The sequence below is a fragment of the Neoarius graeffei genome, chromosome 15, assembly GCF_027579695.1.
Source record: "Neoarius graeffei isolate fNeoGra1 chromosome 15, fNeoGra1.pri, whole genome shotgun sequence".
In the NCBI taxonomy this organism is placed as follows: domain Eukaryota; kingdom Metazoa; phylum Chordata; class Actinopteri; order Siluriformes; family Ariidae; genus Neoarius; species Neoarius graeffei.
In genome coordinates this window covers 22246137-22268713 of record NC_083583.1, presented here as the reverse complement: position 1 = coordinate 22268713, position 22577 = coordinate 22246137, and the positions used below count along the sequence as shown (strand labels likewise).

Below are 22577 nucleotides of genomic sequence, written 5' to 3'. Positions count from 1 at the left end.
AAATTAAAGTTATCTTTTAACATATCATTCATTAAAGATTACATGTTTTGTGACCTGATGGTAAAAAAAGAAATGGTTTTAGGTGAATTTTTAAAAATAAGTTCATGTCCCCATTTCAGTACCCATAAGCGTGGAATCACTCATATTCATATATATATATATATATATATATATATATATATATATATATATATATATATATATATATATGAGAAAAGATATACTTTATCTCCATACTCGCTACTGTGGAGTCAAGCTCATGCATTCTAAGGCTAAGATAGCTAAGCACTAGCTAGAATGATTTAGTTATCTGTCCAGAAAAATGACGTCATCTAACCTTGCTCTATCTTGCAGTTGCACTCACTAGGCAGGCTTTCTTTTTCTGCTGGCTTTTAGTTGGCGGGAGTGGAGTCCGCCATGTTTGCCCATGCTGACTTATTTTAGTAAAAAGTAGGTCAAATGCCCCATGGTGGTTGCGTGATATTGTTGCTCACTTGCTTCGGCAATCTCCGGAATTGTAAAATGCAGGGCATGTTTTATCTCGGCAAAACGTTCACACACAGGATACACGGTGTGTACAGCAGCAAAACATCTCAAAACTCCAACAGCAACAGAAATAGAACATTTTACCCAGAATTCAACTTTGCAGTCAGAACCTTTAAACTGACCAGGCATCGTAATAAGAAGGTTCCTGTTTATATAGCACATAAAGACCAAATAGCAGGGTAGAAAGGTACATCATGGAAGATTTTGATGACTAATAGCATCTCCTCAGCTTTTGCCCATCATCTTCAGTAGGAGCTAAAAAGAATAAGTAATAAATAAAACTTGAATACATACAACAGCAGAATTGATTCATTAACGGAATTCATCCATATGATCAGGTTACCTGTGTCAGGTAGTAATTTTCATCAACAAGCTGTTCGATGATGTTGAAATGATCCGTGTCAGGTATGTCTTCAAAAGTAACTTTCAGTCCAGCAGCTTGCAAAGCCTATAAGAAGGTTTAGATACGGGGTTTTATAAAAAATAAAAAATAAATAAAAATACACATACACGACACAAACATTACATGCTGTTGGTCCAGCTTTTAGTTGTATGATTACAACTAAAAGGTGTTGTGGGGATCCCACGTGCGGTCATTTGATTTACAGACAGAAACTCAATCTTCTCTTTAGTTTCATTCGTTTTCCAAATGAATATGATAAATATCACTAACTACGAAGACACATTTTGAGCTACCATGTTGAAAGGTTATTGGGAGTCACAGTCAAATAAGCCACATTTAAGTTAAGAATGTCACTATCCTGATACTATCCTGCACTAGTGTAGGAACCCAGGAATAAAAATAGACAATTTTCTCCATCTATCTAGCTAGCTCCTCGACACCATCAAGTAACTGACTCAGTGGAACAACAGAGGTAAAGAAAGCAAACACAAACATACCAAAAACATTTAATATATAGGAATTTACAAGTTCGAAGTTGTAAATCTGTGATTAAACAAGTCCAACTCCATGCCAACAGTTTTGATGGGGACGCCATTAGGGGTGTGCATTGGCACAGCCCTCACGATTCAATTCGATTACGATTCGGAGGGTAACGATTCGATTCAATCCGATTCTACGATGCATTGTGATGCGTTAAAATTTTACTGAAAGCAAGGCAAATTTTTCAGTAGTCATGAGGCAGTACAAGCAGTCAGATACTGAACAACATTTTATTGGCTGTTGTGTGTATCACTCCTGTTTTAAACAAAATAAAATTGAATGTTATAGAGTTTCAAATATGAAAAAGAAAACAAATTACAGCTTTTTAGTGCTTTGAATGAGACCAGATCTTTCTTTTTTACACACAGGTCTTGTCTACTTTCCCATCAACCTCGTAGAATCCAAAATGTGCCCAGATGTCAGCTTTCCAAGCTTTGGATGCGTTAATAATAACCTGTCTCTTGCAGTCCTCTTCCTCCGCCTCAGCCATCTTGCTAAGCTAGTGCTCTCTCGACTGGTGTGCAGCTACAGACTGCGCATGTGTGTGATGTTGCTCCGGAAATGCCCACGGAAGTTTTTTTTTTTTAATACGCTGAATCGATCTGGCATGTTGCCGAATCGATGCTGAATCGTCCATGCCCCGCATTGCGATGCATTGCCGAATCGATTATTGTTGACACCACTAGACGCCATAGCCATCATGACTGAAGGCAAAAATCGTCGGTAGCCAGAATATCGGATTTGAGTTCCTGAACATGAGCATGTAAATAATGTTTCTGTTTGACAAACAGGAGGGAAGTCATCGAAGAAAAACTATTTAAGACATTTGACCTTGCTGTGACCTTGATCCTGTTTGAATCAATTTCAAAAAGTAAATCAGTTCATCTACTGCTGACAATAATGAAAATTCCATTTAAACTCTACAAGCATTCAACCACTTGTTCCTGAGATAACACAATAAGGAGACTCTCAGACAGACAGACAACCTAAAAATAAATGCACCATAGGAAGCCTAAGGGAAATGGTATTTCAATGCACTGTATACTTGTATATAGACATATTGACAATAAAGCGCTCTTGAATTTCTTGCAAAACATAATGCCTCCAGGTTCCTAACTAGGCCTTTTCAGTGTATCAGGCTGATCCGTAATGTTTCCTTATCGCTAAGCCCACAATATTGCCGACACACCTGCAAAAGTTGCCGCTACACTAATAGACATGTCAATCTTAAAAACTTGGTCTTTTGTTTAATTTTCTGTTATCACCACGCGGCAGCGACGGCGCACCGTCATGCAAATGTTCTACATTGGGACATACTCCACTCCCCGTCCACGTAAGGGCCCAGTGCATAGCTCCCCGAGTAGTTCTGTTTGGAGATAGTCACTGATCCTGCTAGTCCGGTTTATCTCTTTCCTTATGCTGTATTCGTGGTAAAATGCCATCCATGTTAAGAGGCTCTTACACGCCATGCACGTAATACGTGCCAGTCCGTGAGTTAGATCTGGATTATCATGTATTGTAATTGAATGGCTGAAGCTGAAAATAAAGTTGACACTTGGTGAACATCAACTGGTTGTTTTATTCTTATTCCATAAATATGTCATCGCCACGGGATGTCTGGCCTCATGAGCTCTCGCATACTATTCTCCTCTCCTAACGAAGCACCTTGCACAGTAAGGTAAGACAAATAATGTTGTGCCCCCGTCATATTGTCTCTCTGGATCTCCAGACCTGATGCCAAATGGTGCACAAAAGTGCCACAGACCTGACGGGTAAGGAAGTCGCCCCGCAGTGACAACCGACTTGCCAAGTGATGCCACCCATTGGCCATTTTAGTGGCTCTTCCGCATGCCATCAGGTGGTGTGCCACTGACCCTGTTGGTTTCATCTGCCACATTCACCGAAAAGTGTTCTGCTGCCAGTGCATTATTGGTGATGTACTATTTAACCCATAGTTGGAACCCAGGCAGGTGCTACCACTCTGGGTCAGAGCAGACCTGGGAGCAATGGTGATTAAGGGGTAACTCCACTTTCCCCGGTACTCAAGTCCTGAGACTCACCACCGGTTGCAGTTTAAAGTCATACCCAGGACTAATAAATAATAAGTTTTCAATCAAAAACAATCACAGCAACTTTTGGCAAAAAAAAAAAAATCTAATTAACATTACCAAAAAAGAGTCACTTTCAGGGAGTCCTGCAAGTGCCAGGAAATGCACTAGAATGGATCTCTGAGCAGGTAGAACACATGAGCTTTCGGGGGTCTAAGGTGGCCCCCAAATCCCCAGCCGTTATGACTGGTGGCACTACACTGATATTTTAGCCTAGTTAGAACCCTGCGCCTCCTTCACTGAGTGGCAGAGGCATAAAAATTATATATGGTCAGCCCTGCGATAACCTGGCGACTTGTCCAGGGTGTACCCCGCCTCTCGCCCATAGTCAGCTGGGGTAGGCTCCAGCTTGCCTGCGATCCTGTAGAACAGGATAAGCGGCTACAGATAACGGATGGATGTTTGTGAACTCCTGGGTTAGAGAATACAGCTCTTCTTCCCTGCACAATGTGTGTTAATTGTCCTCAATACCACATGCACTACTATTTCAAGGTCCCTGATATCTAAGAATGTCCCACTATCCAAATAATATCTGTCAAGTGTCGCCATGAGCGTAAATACAAATTACTTATACCTTTGCAATAGCACAATGGTTTATTCAAGTTACTTATACCACAGGACTGTTGAATTCTTGATTCTGATTTATAAATCTAATTCTGGTTTGACAGTAATGCTGAAAAATCACTTAAGGATGAATAACGCGTGTTTTTTTAAAAATGTTTTTATCTGACAAAGAAAAACCTATAACTATTGCTATGATGAAATGTCCATGTAGCTATTAAACTACAATGTGTTGTTTTTTTAATTGTAGTGTAATTGTAAGCAAATCATTGTAGTATAAAAGACATGCTGCAATAGAAAAATAATCAACTTTGTGGTAGTACTGGCCCTCAACAAATCACATCACACAGCCATTGATTGTTTTCCTAGAACAGCATGGTCTGTCTTAACTGCTTTGTCTTAGCCCATGTTTACATTAGACCGTATCAGCGGATCATCAGATTAACGTTTTTAAAACGATTAGTGTGCACACAGCAACACCAATACACGATTTGCGTGCACACAGCAACACCAATACACGGATACGCTCGGCTCCGCAGGCATCCTGTGCTCCAAATCACTCCGCCCTGAACAGCGAGTGCCCTCTGGAGGGTGCACACTCCGGCCCTGCGCAGCTCACAGAGCGCGCGAGTGAAGTGAACAAGTTGTGATTCGGGACTGAGCCGCTGTGTGTGTGATCCCAGCGCATATCACTTACCACTTGCAAGTGGAAGGATGGCAAGCCTAAAGACAATCATAACTACACAATGGGCAGTATTTGCATCAGTATTTGCAGTATTTTCATACTTTTATACTCTTTAATGAAAGGTGATACAAGGCGGAAGTCCACGCCGTTTTTCAGCAGTCGTGTCACATGACCAACGCCAGCGAATCAGGAAGGTGGATGTCACAGTGACGTTGTCCAATGACGATGCCAGCTAGAGCTCAGCACAGCGTATCCGCGTATTCTGAATGTTTACACAGCACCGGATCAGACACGATCTGGATTGAATACGTGGACCCTGGCGGATTCCCGTTTCCCGGCGTTTCCAGGCGGTTTAATGTAAACGGACAGTGCATCCGCGAAGAAAACGAGACAGATACGGTCTAATGTAAATTTGGTCTTACCTTGAAGTAATCATATGACTGCTTCCGGAACTCAGGGGAGTCGTTCTGTGCAATGGCCACAATAATGTCACAGCCCGATGAGAACGTTTTGAGTTGAGACACTAACTGAATGGGGCTGTTCTTAATAGCCACCTCCCTACAACCAGATAAATAAGTGTGATGAGACGTGCATACTGAGGTAACACAGTGAACAAATACAATTATGACTGATACATTGAAAATATATTAGAATAATGAATACTGATTGTGGTGTGGTGTAGAAGAAGCATATGGATTCTCATACTTGGTCATCTTCAGTGGGTTGTTCAAATAGGTGGGCAGAATGGGCAGCAGGTCATAAATGCCGCTAACAAGGAACGCTCCTAAAATAAACACAAATGTATAAGAAACGGGGTTGGCATGGTGTAGCAGTGGTTAGCACAGTCACCTCACAGCAAGAAGGTTCTGGGTTCAAATCTCACAGCTGACTGGGGCCTTTCTGTGCAGACTTTGCATGTACTCCCTGTGCCTATGAGGCAGGGTTGGAAATGAACTTTTTTATCCATCTGCCACAGTGACTGGTGGATTCCAAAATTTATCAGCCACTCGAATTTTTATCAACCACTTTCTTGTTTCAACTGAAAGTGTGTAACTGTCTGTGAAAATAATACAGTAAGAGTTACAATATTCTAACTTGATTATTTAGGTAAACTGGCTAAGTTAAATATTTAAACTCAATGAAAATACAGACATATTCTTTCTCAAGCATGCACGTGTACACACACACACACACACACACACACACACACACACCTGTGAACTGATGGAAGTTACATTTGATGAGCTGGGCAAAAAAAAAAAAAAAAAAAATTGACAGGACTCCCTGTTTGGCTTTTTTCCACTTCTCATTTATTAAAAAAAAAATCTTTTGACCTTTGCATCTTCGGCCTGTGTCTCCTGGGAGGGTTTCTCTGCAGACCTCTAAACCCCTACGATTTAAAATTTTTTGTTAGTTTGCTACAACGCTTGACCTGAGGTTATTCTCTTTCACCATCAGACGGTAGTTAGCATTCTATGCTCAAGTTTCCACACTGAATCAGAGTCTTCTTGTTTCACTCGGACACTTTAATGAGAAGATTGTGTCCTCATTAAAGTGTCCGAGTGAAACAAGAAGACTTGCGATTCAGTCTGCGTTGAGGAATGTCACAAACAGATCTGTTACAATTGCATCTTTCTTTGTATATGCTACTATTTTCCTGCCACTGTGGCTGGTAGGCTGAGCAAAACCACCTGCCACTATGCAAATTCACCCGCATTTGGCGGGTAGCGGGTGCAAATTTCCAACACTGCTATGTGGGTTTCCTTCCACAGTCCAAAGACATGCGGATTAGCTCAAATTGGCCATAGATGTGAATGTGAGCGTGAATAGTTGTTTGTCTCTGTGTTAGCCCTGTGATAGACTGGCAACCTGCCCAGGGTGTACCCCAACTCTCACCCAAAGCCAACTGGGATTGGCTCCAGCTTCACCTGTAACCTTGACGGATAAGCAGTATAAGTGATGGATGGATGGATGGATGGATGGATGGATGGATGGATGGATGGATGGATGGATGGATGGATGGATGGAAATGATTCTAATAGTGAATCTTCGAAACGAGTGTGAAGATTTCTAACAGGTTACCTGATTAAATCAAAAGTATTAAAAAAAAAAACAAGTAAGTTTTATTATTTGCTAAAGTCTCCAAACAATTGATAGAATAAGTTACTTATCCTTAAGTAACTAGTTCCACTAGTTATTAACTGGTGTTTTCATTCAGCTTGAGTAACAACTTATTCCTAGTCAGGTTGGACCCAGAATATGCATGTTCCATGGATGAACGGGAGCCAGTGTATCCCAGAGTAACACACACGCCTATGGGTAATTAAGACTAGCCAGTTCACCTCCCAATATGTTTTAAGAGGTGGACGGCAACTCATTACCCAGCGGAAACCCACACGGGCATAGGGAGAATATGCAAAAGTCTACATAAACAGTAACACGATCAGCCCTGGTATTGTGTGAGATCAACGCTACCCATTACACCACTGTGTTGCCCCTATTTTCTCAATTTGAGAAAAAAAACTTGTTTACTCATTTTATGTCAATGTCTTTTTTTTTCCCTTTTTTAAAATAATGAGTGTATAAAGAGTGTATCTTGAAAGTTTGGGTTGCATCTGATAGCCTACATCATTTTCTAATCATTGTGCACTATCGTAATCTGGAAATAATACTTCTATATTCAGCCATCTGTTCTGAATGTTAGTCACAATGGATATTACATCCCTCATCAAAAAATTCCTGTGCAGGGATTGGCTAAGGATGGCTCATGTGACATAAAATAGTTCCACCACTGATTAAGCAATACATCTCATGATGTCATAAATTAAAAAATATGGATATGGTGTGAGTCAGTCATGGAATATCCTGGATATACCATGAATTGACAGAACAATTTCAAGCTACATGGCCGACTCGAGTCACAGCTGTGACTCCACGAGCATTTCTGTGTATGTAGATCTACGTATCACGACCATGCCTCGCAAGGCAGGCGAAAGCATAGTACACTGCACACGCGCAGGTCGAAGGTCACGCCGACATAAACAACAAACATGGCTGCCTCCAGTGAGTTTATGCCGAGATTCAATCTCAACACTTTTAGTATAGAATTTTTTGATGAAGGATATGAATCTAATATACCATGCACCGAGAGGCACTGCTAATTATAGATTCTCTTTGGTGACTAGCATAGTACTATCTTCTTCAGGGCTGCTCCCCTCATAAAATAGTACTATGCCAGTCACTTCAGAGAATCCATAATTTCAACCGGAGCCTCTCAGTGCATGGTATATTTGATTACTGTACATACTGTTTGCTCAAATGGTTTGTTTGCATTGCTGAAGTTGGCCTTTGGTCCAAAGTGTCATGGGCAACACCTCCCAGCCCTATGACAGATTATTTGTCAATCTGAGGAGAACCTTCAGTAACAGGCTGATCCAAATACGGCATAGCATGTTGCACATGGAAGTCATTCTTTCCAAATGTTCCCATCACGTCTTAGAAAAATCTGGAACGATTCTGAGATCTGGTTGTAATTACAGCTTTCATTACTACCCAATAACCAGCACACACACACACACCTTTGATTTGAGGTGATACACTGTACTTGGACCAATCAGTAGAGAGAATCATGGCTACCAGGTGTGCACCTGCAGAATGACCACACAAGTACAGCTCACTGTTGAGAGAGCGAGAGCAAGGCATTAATGAGAAGCCTAGTATATAAGACGACCAATATTACAAACAATATCCAGGTGCACTGACCTGATGTGTGAATACTGCTGAATGACAGCCACCAAACTCTTGCGCACCTGAGATACCATCAGATCCATATGACCTGTGAGGAGAATGGAGGAGGGAATCAGGAAACCCAATATGGTGTCAAAATAACAGCTGAGCTCTAACAGAAACATGAGCTCAATATTGTATTTATTTCTGCATGAACCCTACAAGCCAATGGTACCTTTCGGGGCAATGCTGTAATCAACAGCGACCACCACAACACCCCTCTGGGTCAGTGGTACAGCCATGAAACCGGACTCCTCCTTGCTGTAAGATTAGAAGATGTGCTCTTATATAAGGAACCTTAGAAAGCATGCCCAAGGCCTGATGTTTTATCTTCCTTGAACGAGAACGTATTCTTATACTGTATAATCCCACACAATTACTCAGCCAATTTAGGAAAGAAATAAACTGGAAATAAATTAACAGACATTTTTTCTTTCATACTACTGTATACATTATAAGCCCATACTCCTTTTGAATACATTTCTAAATCAATTAAATTATTTCATTCATCAATTAAATAATTAGATTCTTATTTGTCAAGTCAAGTTTATTTGTATAGCGCTTTTAACAATAAACATTGTCGCAAAGCAGCTTTACAGAATTTGAACGACTTAAAATATGAGCTAATTTTATCCCTAATCTATCCCCAATGAGCACGCCTGTGGCGACGGTGGCAAGGGAAAACTCCCTCAGAAGAATATTTGTATAACAACTTAAAACAATTAGATTTCACATTTAAAAAAAACCAAAAACTAACAAATCAATACTTGCTGTATGCAATGAACAAGCCGCAATATGCAATGAGACAGTTAAACCTTTGGAATGAGAATCTTAGCCTTTGAGACACTATATTTACAACGAGCCAAACGCTTTAGCCAAGCTCAGCAAAAACATTGTGTAATCATGAAGCCAAAAATCCTGATCAAGATTAAAATCTGACCAAATGTGCAACCTTATCATTAATAATTATTCACCGAGCCTGAGGCGGATAATTGTTTTTGTATAAATACACAGGTGATTATTTTTAAAAAATCATATTAAAAAAACATTTATTTCAAACTTCAAAAGTGGCATGCAAATGTAATAAAGGTGTGGCGCAGGCTTGTGTCACTTATCTATGCCAAGTCACATAAAATACTTTGCATTAGTACAAATACGGAGGTGATTATAGAAAATCACGCGCACTGATTGGTCGAGAAATTTGGACTACTCACCTCGAGTGACTAGGCAAAATAGTGGCCAATCGCTTTGTTACCATAAGTGAGGGAGAATTACAAATGATGACAGAAAATGCTGTTCCTAAAAGCACTAAAGATGCTATGAAATTTGGTCTAAAACTATTCAAATGTAAGGTGGAATTGTGATTTATGTTATCGATTTCAAAACAAAAGTATTTTATATGACTCGGCATAGATGAGTGAGAAGTTACATTTGCATGCCGCTTTTAAAGGAACAGTCCACCGTACTTCCATAATGAAATATGCTTTTATCTGAATTGAGACGAGCTGCTCCGTACCTCTCCGAGCTTTGCGCGACCTCCCAGTCAGTCAGACGCAGTCAGACGCGCTGTCACTCCTGTTAGCAATGTAGCTAGGCTCAGTATGGCCAATGGTATTTTTTGGGGCTGTAGTTAGATGCGACCAAACTCTTCCGCGTTTTTCCTGTTTACATAGGTTTATATGACCAGTGATATGAAACAAGTTCAGTTACACAAATTGAAACGTAGCGATTTTCTATGCTATGGAAAGTCCGCACTATAATCAATGCGCTGCCGAAGCGCGCAGAAGGTGTTAGTACGCCTGTCATTATAGTGCGGACGTTCCATAGCATAGAAAATCGCCACGTTTCAATTTGTGTAACTGAACTTGTTTCATGTCACTGGTCATATAAACCTATGTAAACAGGAAAAACGCGGAAGAGTTTGGTCGCATCTAACTACAGCCCCAAAAAATACCATTGGCCATGCTGAGCCTAGCTACATTGCTAACAGGAGTGACAGCGCGTCTGACTGCGTCTGACTGCCTGGGAGGTCGTGCAAAGCTCGGACAGGTACGGAGCAGCTCGTCTCAATTCAGATAAGAGCATATTTCATTATGGAAGTACGGTGGACTGTTCCTTTAAAGTATGAAATAAATAAATTTTTTTAAATATGATTTTTTTTTAAATAATCACCTGTGTATTTATACTAAAACAATTATCCGCCTCAGGCTCAGTGAATAATTATTCACCGATATTCACTTCGCCTTTGGTGAATAATTGTTAAATACTTCAAATTTCTTGACCAATCAGCACATGCAATTTTGTATAATCACCTGTGTATTTATACTAATTATTATTATTATTATTATTATTGGCTATTCCCTGTGGCCAAACACTGCCAGTGCACTGAGCACATGTGCATTGCTGGTTATTTGATTTAATTTTCCATGTGTTAGTATCAATCTGTCTGGTTCACCTGTAAAAACAATGCATAATGCATTAAATATGAAAAACCTCATACCTCAAGAACTGCCAGTAACCACCATGGAGGTAGATAACTAGAGGCACATCTGAAACACAGAAAAGCTATGATGCTGATGATCCAATTAACAAAGTTCCTCAGTGTTAAAGAAAATGTAAGACAGCTTGGTTCTAAAACACTTAATATTTACAGATATAAAGGCAGGGAGGAACAGAAATTCGTGGTTCGGCTGCTCAGTTTCCCTTTCTGGGACAGGCAAAGAGACTGGAGGAAATCCGATGCGTTAGAGATCAGAGGCCCAGGACTCTGCTATGTTTCGCTTTGCACTGCCTTACCTGGGGAGGAGCTGACGGGCATGTACACGTCCAGTTTCTCGTCATCTCTCTCTCCATAAGGAACATCCAGAATGTTCTGAGTAACAGCCCGAGCCTTCTCTGTACCTAAACACTCGCCCACATATACATTCATAAGGTAACACATTCAACTTTCCTAGTATTTTTTGTAACTAAAAACTTGTGCAAAAAAATGTAATAGGAAACTTATATTTTTATTAAAAAGCATGTCAGCACTTGGATGCATGCACTCATTTTCAGAAAAGTTTTATAGGTCACACCAAATCCTGGTGTGACCACGGCAAACCTGTCACATGGTGAAATTTTAAACAAAGCCTCATTGTTGTCTCTTCACTTGATGGATATCTGCTCACACTTACACCAGTGTTATAACATTTAAATAATATTGGCTGGCATTGAGTGGTATATCAGATATATTCCATTCAGCTAGCATGATACGGAATTCGTTTTCGACTCATTCAATATCATGCTAGCTGCATGGAAGATATCTGATATACCATGAAAAAAAGCCAGTCAATATTATTATCATTATTGTTATAAAATATGCACATTCCTTTCGGGTGTTCAACGCGTCTTTCTCTTTCAAAATTTTCTCAAAATCTTCCATATTTAACGCAACAAACCTGGCGGCCATGTTTGTTTACAAATTGTCACAGCCGCTCACTAGCATGGAAGTTTTATGTCTCTGATGCGTGACGTCATGTTGTCTTGACAACCATGAAATGTCATAAACCATATTCAATGCTCATTCTTCATTGCATAGAGTGATGTAATACATGTAGGAGAAGCGATATGCTAACATTATTGCACGCTATCAAACCAAATGAATGAAACCCACCAGAAGAGAAAAGAATACATGTTTTTATTCCATCAAAAAAAAGTGTCCTGTATGTATAATAATACATATTATGGAATGACATTATACGTAAGGACATACTGGAGTCACTGGCTTTATGACACTGATAAACCATTAGCCGGAGGCATCTTAAGCAAGTTCTCAAAGCAAATAGATTTCTTCTCTTGTCCCCACCAAATAATTAAGAACAACATTTCTGTAAGATATTAACTCTTATAAAATTACAATTAATGATCACAACATTGGTATTTTATAGCCAGAATTTGTCGTGACCTCGATATGTTGTTTCTTGTGGGTGTGCACTTTAAAATTGTGGGTTTTTTTTGTTTCAACAGAAATGACCATAAAATGGTCAATACTTCTAAAACTAAATACTTAAAACACAAGCTAATTAACGCACTAACCAGCGTGAAAATAGGTTGGTTTAGATGTTACATACTAGTCTTTTTGCTAGCTTTGTTGGCAGATTACTATACATGCACTCACCAGAGGCACTAATAATCTCCGCTACTTCCTTCCAAGAAGGATGTATTTTTATGTACTATATTTTTCTTCATGATATCTCTATACATAGTTAAAGAGAGCTTGTATTATATAACAAGTTGACATGAAACTATGGTTACAGTTTTCTTCCATTTTTGTGAGTGAAACAGTGGGAACTAACCGCAGGTAATGAACATGAGGAACAACAAACGACCTTTGTCATGTGATATAATCGAAGAACCATAATGTGGCATCTGGGAAACCCCACAACACCCCGATGAAAAGTCTAGCATGTTAATTTTTTTTAATATTTTCTCAACCTGTTTGACAGCTTCTACAACGTGCGCTTCGACATTCTTTCTGTAGCCATGATTGAAATTTTCTTGACCCTCCAACCCGACAACACACAAGGATGTGAATGTTTAATCAGGGTTAAACTTGTAGTGTTGCAAGTCTCTTGACCAAGATATGGCAATAATTTATGGCACTATGACTGCCTAATGTGATATGGTGACCATCGTGAAAGACAAAAGTATTGTGTTGTCTGATCCTGGAATAACATGTTCTTTGCAGGATTCCACAAGTTTCTGCATAGTTTTGATGAGGTTCCGTACACTACCGTTCAAAAGTTTGGGGTCATCCAGACAATTTTGTGTTTTCCATGAAAAGTCACACTTTTATTTACCACCATAAGTTGTAAAATGAATAGAAAATATAGTCAAGACATTTTTCTGGCCATTTTGAGCATTTAATCAACCCCACAAATGTGATGCTCCAGAAACTCAATCTGCTCAAAGGAAGGTCAGTTTTATCGCCTCTCTAAAGAGCTAAACTGTTTTCAGCTGTGCTAACATGATTGTACAAGGGTTTTCTAATCATCCATTAGCCTTCTGAGGCAATGAGCAAACACATTGTACCATTAGAACACTGGAGTGATAGTTGCTGGAAATGGGCCTCTATACACCTATGGAGATATTGCACCAAAAACCAGACATTTAGGCTACGTTTACATTAGACCGTATCTGTCTCGTTTTCTTCGCGGATGCACTGTCCGTTTACATTAAACCGCCTGGAAACGCCGGGAAACGGGAATCCGCCAGGGTCCACGTATTCAATCCAGATCGTGTCAGCTCCGGTGCTGTGTAAACATTCAAAATACGCGGATACGCTGTGCTGAGCTCTAGCTGGCGTCTCATTGGACAACGTCACTGTGACATCCACCTTCCTGATTCGCTGGCGTTGGTCATGTGAAGCGACTGCTGAAAAACGGCGCGGACTTCCGCCTTGTATCACCTTTCATTAAAGAGTATAAAAGTATGAAAATACTGCAAATACTGATGCAAATACTGCCCATTGTGTAGTTATGATTGTCTTTAGGCTTGCCATCCTTCCACTTGCAAGTGGTAAGTGATATGCGCTGGGATCACACACACAGCGGCTCAGTCCCGAATCACAGCTTGTTCACTTGACTCGCACGCTCTGTGAGCTGCGCAGGGCTGGAGTGCGCACCCTCCAGAGGGCACTCGCTGTTCAGGGCGGAGTGATTTGGAGCGCAGGATGCCTGCGGAGCCGAGCGTATCCGCGTATTGGTGGTATTGCTGTGTGCACGCAAATTGTGTATTGGTGTTGCTGTGTGCACACTAATCATTTTAAAAACGTTAATCTGATGATCCGCTGATACGGTCTAATGTAAACATGGGCTTAGTAGAATTTAGTTAGAATAGTCATTTACCACATTAGCAATGTATAGAGTGTATTTCTGATTAGTTTAAAGTGATCTTCATTGAAAAGAACAGTGCTTTTCTTTCAAAAATAAGGACATTTCAAAGTGACCCCAAACTTTTGAACGGTAGTGTATATGATTTTGGTAAAATATATTAATGCTTTTTGTAAAGAAATAGGGTCAAATTAGGTGATAGGGAGAAAACCTCAACTTTAGTCAAAAATTAGATTTTTTTTTAATCATTTTTGGATGGTTACCAGAATTACATTAATGGCATTTAGCAGATGCTCTTATCCAGAGTGACATACAAGTAAGGGGAGCAGTTGGGGGTTAGGTGCCTTGCTCAAGGGCACTTCAGTCATTCCTGTTGGTCCAAGGAATCAAACCGGCAACCTTTTGGTCCCAAAGCTGCTTCTCTAACCATTAGGCCATGGCTTCCCCCACCCAGCCACAGTGATACCTGAGGAGTTTTCCCAGAATGCCACACATTTTCAGTTTAGTGCAGGATTTTGTAAATATTCGTTGAACAGGAAGCTGGCTGAAGGAGCAAAGGCTAAAATCAATGTAGTGAATCCACATGATTAAATCATTACAAAATTGGAGTGGTCTTCATCCTATACTATACTATACATACTCTCTCCATGATCAAGAATGAAAACAATAATGATCCACCAACCTGATTTCAGCACAGCCACGTGGGCTTTTATCACATCATCGGCGGACATCCTGTGGGACCACTGGCTGGGTGAATACTGTTTCTCCAACTCCTGTTAAAACAGCACAGCACCTCACTGCCAGCCATTGAAACCTCAGCAGTTGTTTTGTTTCCATTGATATTCCTGCAAACCCGCCCCCTGTGCTAGGATTGGCTAGTAGCAGAGGCGAGCTACAGAGACCCCGCCCACTTAGTGCACAGCGTTAACAGGTTCGCAGTTTTCCTATGGCGTTTAAATAAAATAAAATAAAATAATATCCGCGATAAAGACCAAGAATATGGATGACATACAGCGTAACAGCGCTCGTTTTGGGATTTTGTATTTCGACGAATGAAACCAAACTCTGCGAGAAATGGTGTTGACTGAGTGAGAGTGACCAATCACATTAGTCAGGACGCTCGTCTAATCCCCGCCCCCAAACTCAAAAATAAACTTGATTACACAGCAAAATGTAGATCTTGGAGAGGGAAAGTGTTGGAATCACTGTACGTTTACTTTAAAGCATTCAGTAGTAGATGCTCATACCCAGACAGAGCGTTAAAACAACCGGAAGACGGGTAGAGAACAGTATTTAAAGTAAATATGTAGACACTGTTAAGGAGAGGAAATGGTTATTTACATTTTTAAAAACAACTGGACTGGAAAGACGGCTTTAAATTGAAGTGACAAGGATGTAGGAAGAAAAAACCCCTCCAGATTGCAGTATTGCGGATGCCAGATGCCGTAAAACCTCAAAGAAGAAACAACCGGAAGTCGACTGTCACAGGGGTGTCAAACTCATTTTGGTTCAGGGGCCACATACAGCCCATCTGATCTCAAGTGGGCCGGACCAGTAAAATAATTGCAAAATAACCTTTGTCAACTCCAAATCTTTAGCATTGTTTTTTTCAGTAGGCTATGCTTTATGCTTCAGCCTACATTTGTAGCCTACATAATCACTGATGGCGGCACGGTGGTGTAGTGGTTAGCGCTGTCGCCTCACAGCAAGAAGGTCCTGGGTTCGAGCCCCATGGCCGTCGAGGGCCTTTCTGTGCGGAGTTTGCATGTTCTCCCCGTGTCCGCGTGGGTTTCCTCCGGGTGCTCCGGTTTCCCCCACAGTCCAAAGACATGCAGGTTAGGTTAACTGGTGACTCTAAATTGACCGTAAGTGTGAATGGTTGTCTGTGTCTATGTGTCAGCCCTGTGATGACCTGGCGACTTGTCCAGGGTGTACCCCGCCTTTCGCCCATAGTCAGCTGGGATAGGCTCCAGCTTGCCTGCGACCCTGTAGAAGGATAAAGCGGCTAGAGATAATGAGATGAGATGAGATAATCACTGATCACAAGGGACCTAGATTATTACACATTTATTCACAGAGAGGCCAATGGATTTGAAATAAAATGCATTTCACTCTCAAACAACTGCTTTATTTTTATACAGTTGAGTGAATACATTTTTACATCTGACAACCTGAACCAACTCCCCACACTAATGTTGGCAGATTGCTTTTCAGGGCACACGACTTTTGCAGCCTTCAGCATGCATTTTTTCCCCAAGTTCACAGTCAGAAAATGGCTTGGATGCTTGCACCAACTCGTTTGCAATAAGGTAGCTAGCTTTCACTGCTCCATCACTGACCTCACGGCTGCGAGTAAATGCAGACTGCTGTTTCTTCAGACCAGCTAACAATATCTTCTCTGTTCTTAATTGTCCATACAAATTGCGAAATTTTTCTTTATGATGAGTCTCAGGCTACGTTTACACTAGACCGTATCTGTCTCGTTTTCTTCGCGGATGCACTGTCCGTTTACATTAAACCGCCTGGAAATGCCTGGAAACGGGAATCCGCCAGGGTCCACGTATTCAATCCAGATCGTGTCAGCTCCGGTGCTGTGTAAACATTCAAAATACGCGGATACGCTGTGCTGAGCTCTAGCTGGCGTCTCATTGGACAACGTCACTGTGACATCCACCTTCCTGATTCGCTGGCGTTGGTCATGTGACGCGACTGCTGAAAAACGGCGCGGACTTCTGCCTTGTATCACCTTTCATTAAAGAGTATAAAAGTATGAAAATACTGCAAATACTTATGCAAATACTGCCCATTGTGTAGTTATGATTGTCTTTAGGCTTGCCATCCTTCCACTTGCAAGTAGTAAGTGATATGCGCTGGGATCACACACACAGCGGCTCAGTCCCGAATCGTGGCTTGTGCACTTCACTCGCGCGCTGTGTGAGCTGCGCAGGGCCGGAGTGCGCACCCTCCAGAGGGCACTCGCTGTTCAGGGTGGAGTGATTTGGAGTGCAGGATGCCTGCGGAGCCGAGCGTATCCGCGTATTGGCGTTGCTATGTGCACGGCTAACGGTTTTAGTGTAAACGCGAATCGTTTTAAGAACATTAATCTGATGATCCGCTGATTCGACGTAATGTAAACGTAGCCTCATAGAGGTGCTGAATACTATATTCTTTGAGCACTGCAACCTGTTGATTACATACCAAGCACACTGGTTTTGTATTCACCTCTGTGAATAATACTCAGTCCATTTTTCCAGGAAAACTCTGCACTCTACGTCAACTTTTCTTCTTTTTGACAAAGACATTTTGGTAATGGGGGTATCACTCTTGATAATTTTGATAGCAACTTAATAGTGGTGAGGCAAAACTGCCATTCATGGAATCAGACAACATATCTGGGCACGTTGCTAAAATGTGCTGTTTATTTCCTTATCTCTTGTTATGTCAGTGCTGCTTTTTTTTGCTGCCCCTAGCGGCTGAATTGAGCATTTCGGTTATTTCTTTAAAAATTCAAAAGTCGTCACAGGAATGGGCTAGAGCAGGGCTTTTCAAAGTGTGGGGCGCCAGAGTTCTTAAGGGGGGGGCACAACGTGAGGAAAAATAAACCAGAATAAGTTACTATTGCGGACATTTAGCGAACTTCAGCTAGCCTTTACCAGAGACAAAATGGATCGATTTTTATTACCTAAAGCTTTTTTTTTTTTTTTTTATTTCCCAAAACATTTTTTTTTATTTCCAAAAACATTCAAAATACAAACAAATAGAGCACCATATATATACAGATCCAAAAAACATCAAAGAAGCAAAAACACACACACAGCAATAAAGTTAAAAACATGAACAAGAAAGGGGCCACTCAACCATCCTTACACACGTCAATCGAGCAAATCAAAGTCATCCAAAAAGGATATAAAATAACCAACATCCCTATTTTCAACCAACCTTAAAGACCTGGCAAAAAGCCTGAGGTCACTCCTCCAGTGTGCAACACAAGGTCCAGTTTTAAAAAAACGACATTTGTGAATAAAGTGTTTACCTAAAAGTAGCAAATTATTAACACCATATTCAATTTTGTTATTATTTAAAAACACCCCAAATTTAATTTCCTTAATGGATAAAGGGGCAAACTGAATCCCCCTAGACTGTAGCCAAGCCTGAAAATCAATCCAAAATCTTTGTATTAAATCACATAGAAAGAAAAGATGTTCCAAATCCTCCTCCTCTGTTTCACAAAACACACATTTACCAGTTTCAAATTTAAATTTCTTCTTAAGAAATTCTTTGGTTGGGTAAATTCTATTCAAAATTTTGAACTGTATTTCTTTCGCTTTGAAGGGAATTAGAAAGGAGAGATATTTAGTTCTAATTTTATTACCTAAAGCTACAGTGAGTGAGGAGATAGAGTCTGGGCCAAGCAAAAAAAAAAAAACAAAAAAAAAACAGAGCCTCCAGGATGTTGCGATTTGCAACTTCAACGCAAATTCAACCAATCTCCGCGAATTCAGGGCGGTGTTGCAATTATATCCAATCACCGCAACGTTCCCGCAAATTTGACCAATCATTGGCGTCGTCTTGAGGTGACGTCGACAAACTACCTTCCGCCTTACTTCCGTGTATACGTTCAAGAGAAGCAGCATGCACGCAGTGTTGCCAGATTGGGCGGTTTCAAGTGCATTTTGGCAGGTTTTGAACATATTTTGGACTGGAAAACATCAGCAGTATCTGGCAACATTGCATGATGTGCGAGTCAGTGTTTATATAGGCTTAAATTCTGTTACCGAAAGTGTGTTATGTTTACAGTGAAGGACTGTGCGCACTTTACATTATTTTTTTACTTAATACAAGAAATTAATGGATGCCAACATTTTTGCCAAAATGGTATTTTATTTTCCATTGTTTAGGCCGCTTCAGGGTGATTCTACAGAAACGGTGCCCTTTTGGATTGAAGAGGGTGAGAGGAATTTTTTAACCAAAATGTGTTTTTTTAAATTTCATGTGATTTTGTCATTTGTCTACTGTACAAAAAATATAATTTCCCACCTTAACATGATATTTTAAGTAATATTTATGAGCTTTTATTAGACACAAGTCGATATTTAATTCAACCGGTTATTTTTTATTGCCATTACTGATTATTATAATAGGGTAGTGAGAAGGCACTAGCATGACTAAATAATTTAGCTGTCCCTTTATTTACTATAACATTTTGATACCAAACAAAACATAAGGGGAAACTGATATTCTATCAGAATTCTGAAAAAAATGACAAGTATTCATTATTTTACTCTGTAAATTGCTCAAAATATGCAATAACGTCATGTAATATGTACAAACTTTACATTGGTATGTTTATCACAATCTAATATACAAACCATATGTAACCTTAGAAGGTTTTCTGTTGAGAACATTTTTAAAAATTATAAATTGTGTCTCATAACAGGGTTGAATTGGTCATAACAGGGTTGACCTGTTGTAACAGGGTTGACTAAGCAAGGATTATATATCAAATTATATATGCTTTTTATCCATTATAAAAACGTATAATCTGATCTAAAACCCCATGGTAGGGTCAATAGGGCATTCCTAGTGTTAGGCAGCTACTTAGAAAATTTACCAGTTAAAGTCTTTGAGGGAATAGAAAATCGCTTGGTGAAGTGTAGGAGTAGGAGGAAACCTCTCAGAAGACATGGGTCCTGAAAAGCATTTCTGTACAATACTGTGCAAGTTGCCTTTTAATGTACCAAAAAATGAAATCATTAGTAAAAACGCAACAACTTTTTTGGTATTGAACATATTTTATATTTAAAATTCGTGGATCAGCAATTACATCATATTTTCAGTTTGTCCGTTTGAAAAACTTTGAACTTTTCCCTCTGTGGTAAAACAAAAAAATGTATTTACTCAGAAGTAAATGAACTATGAATGTCAACAACATCCATTTTCAAATGCTTGAAACCTGGAAAACAATAATTAACAAAGCCTTGTTTGGTCTGAGGTGAAACTCATTTCCCAGAATTCTCATTTGGCTCTTCTCTGGTCCTGTTCTCCTCTACCCTAACTTCTTTCTACCTCTCCTTTTGTCTCAACCACAGTTCTTCAACCACAGTTCTGCTCTCCTCCGGTGAGCATGCCATCCTGTCATGTATAGTGTTGATTGTGGGTGAAGATAGTTACTGTGTGTGTGTGTGTGTGTGCGCGCGTGTGTGTGTGTGTCCACTTTGGTCACTTTCTTTCCACCTCTCCTTTTGTCTCATCTCTTCAACCACAGTTCTGCTCTCCTCCGCTGAGAATGGCGTATCCTGTCATGTTAAGTGTTGATTGTGGGTGAAGATAGTGTGTGTGTGTGTGTGAGTGCGTGCCTCCGTGTGTGTGTGTGTGTGTGTGTGTGTGTGTGTGTGTGTGTGCGCGCGCGTGTCCACTTTGGTCTGAAGTAAAAATTTCTCAGAAGAATTCTCATTTGGCAACAGTGAACTACAAGAACATGTATTCAACTTAAAAAATCATGGGAATGCTTCAAAGATGTTGTATTCTTCAATTCATGTTCACAATAGTTCATGAAGCCTTGTCCACACTTCCTTCTTTATCTCCATATGCCGAGAGGTGACATGAGTAGGGGCTTCAATTTTTTCGAGGACATCCTCAAAGGGATACCACAGGATGTCGTCATGCAGAGACCAGAAGTAACGGTTTGGTCCAGCACAGCTCATGCATTTCACTTGTGCATGGCTTTCATCTGTGGCGAGAATGATTCCGGGGTATAGTTCCTGGTCATATTTTATTACGCACCATTTCCCACACAGATTTTGTTCACCCCAGTCGATCTCTGTCTGTGGTACATTGGCTGCAACATTGTGAAATGTAAACTGTTGGGCATTGGGAAGCACTGACAGTCCACTGTCTTCTTGTGAACTAAACACATGCAGCTTACATCTCTGTATGCAAACTTTCCCGGAGAAATGTAAACCACTTGATGGATTCTCATCGTCGACTGGATGACAGGCAGATTGGCTGGCATGCGCTTCAATGCCTCCTCAATAGTTTCTTCCTCTACAAAGAACAATTTGATGGAAGTCAAATTATCTTTTAGGACCGTGTAGAGGGTCAATGCATCCACAATGTCGTGACCTTGGCTGATGATAAACAACTAATATAAACAACTATTCAACCCTGTAACAGTCATTCAACCCCATAACAACAGAATGTGTGACGGGGTTGAATGTGATGGGGTTGAAGATTTTATGCTAATCTGTTGTTAACTGTTCATGCTAAATGCTAGGACTGTGGCACATGGCGTGATTCAGTTTAGATCTTCTTCTAATTCATAAATATATAATCATTTCTCGATAAAAAACTTCTCTACTATGACTTTTTCACTCAAGTGTTGAGTACTTATGCTTGACGGAACCTATATGTTTATAAAAGTCTTACAATATTTCAAGAAATGAGAGTTAACACTTACCACTGGTTGCACCATGCTGTTCTGGAGACTCTGCTAAATCTACTTCCTTAAATGATGTCACAGGGTCAAACCATTTATGTATACAAATAGGGGGCGGAGGCGGTTGCGTGACGGAGTTGAATTATACATAGGGACAAAGGAAAATGCCTAAATTTCTTCTAAAATATAATTACTTTTCCCCAAAAAACACATTGTATGTGAAACTGGAGTAGCAGTGATGCATTTAACAAAAAATAAATAAAAAAAATTAAAGAATGTAAACATAAAATTGGCCACATTGTTACTGTAATTGGTGATGGGGACATGCAGAATTGCTGTGCTCCTCACATATTAAAACTAATAAAAATGAAAATAATAGTTATTATGTCCTTCTTTTCAGTTTAATATACTAAAAACACCCAATATTTTGAAATAGTGCAGTTTAAATGTAATTTTGTCAATGTTCTGAAGAAATATATCAGCATTTTATCTTGGGACACTGAGTCTTCTGAAAGGGCACCGAATTCATAGAATCATTCTTCAGCATCATACTGTGAGATTCTGTTCAGATTGTTTTTTTTTCTTCTATGAAGCCTGAACCATTTATTTTATTAGTTTATAATTATTGTTTAATTTAGTCTTC

At 40.0% G+C, this 22577-nt stretch overlaps 1 protein-coding gene across 1 annotated transcript; it reads right to left on the bottom strand.

Moving 5' to 3' along the window:
• Positions 1 to 243: 243 nt before the first annotated feature.
• Positions 244 to 22146, bottom strand: afmid (arylformamidase). The gene is made up of 11 exons (XM_060940462.1): positions 21956 to 22146; positions 15182 to 15272; positions 11426 to 11530; positions 11130 to 11178; positions 8805 to 8890; positions 8606 to 8678; positions 8422 to 8519; positions 5549 to 5627; positions 5266 to 5401; positions 890 to 994; positions 244 to 801 (listed from the first exon to the last, which is right to left on the bottom strand). The coding sequence occupies exons 1-11, from the start codon at positions 21968 to 21970 to the stop codon at positions 772 to 774; spliced, it is 867 nt and encodes a 288-aa protein (XP_060796445.1). The 5' UTR covers positions 21971 to 22146; the 3' UTR covers positions 244 to 771.
• Positions 22147 to 22577: the final 431 nt, after the last annotated feature.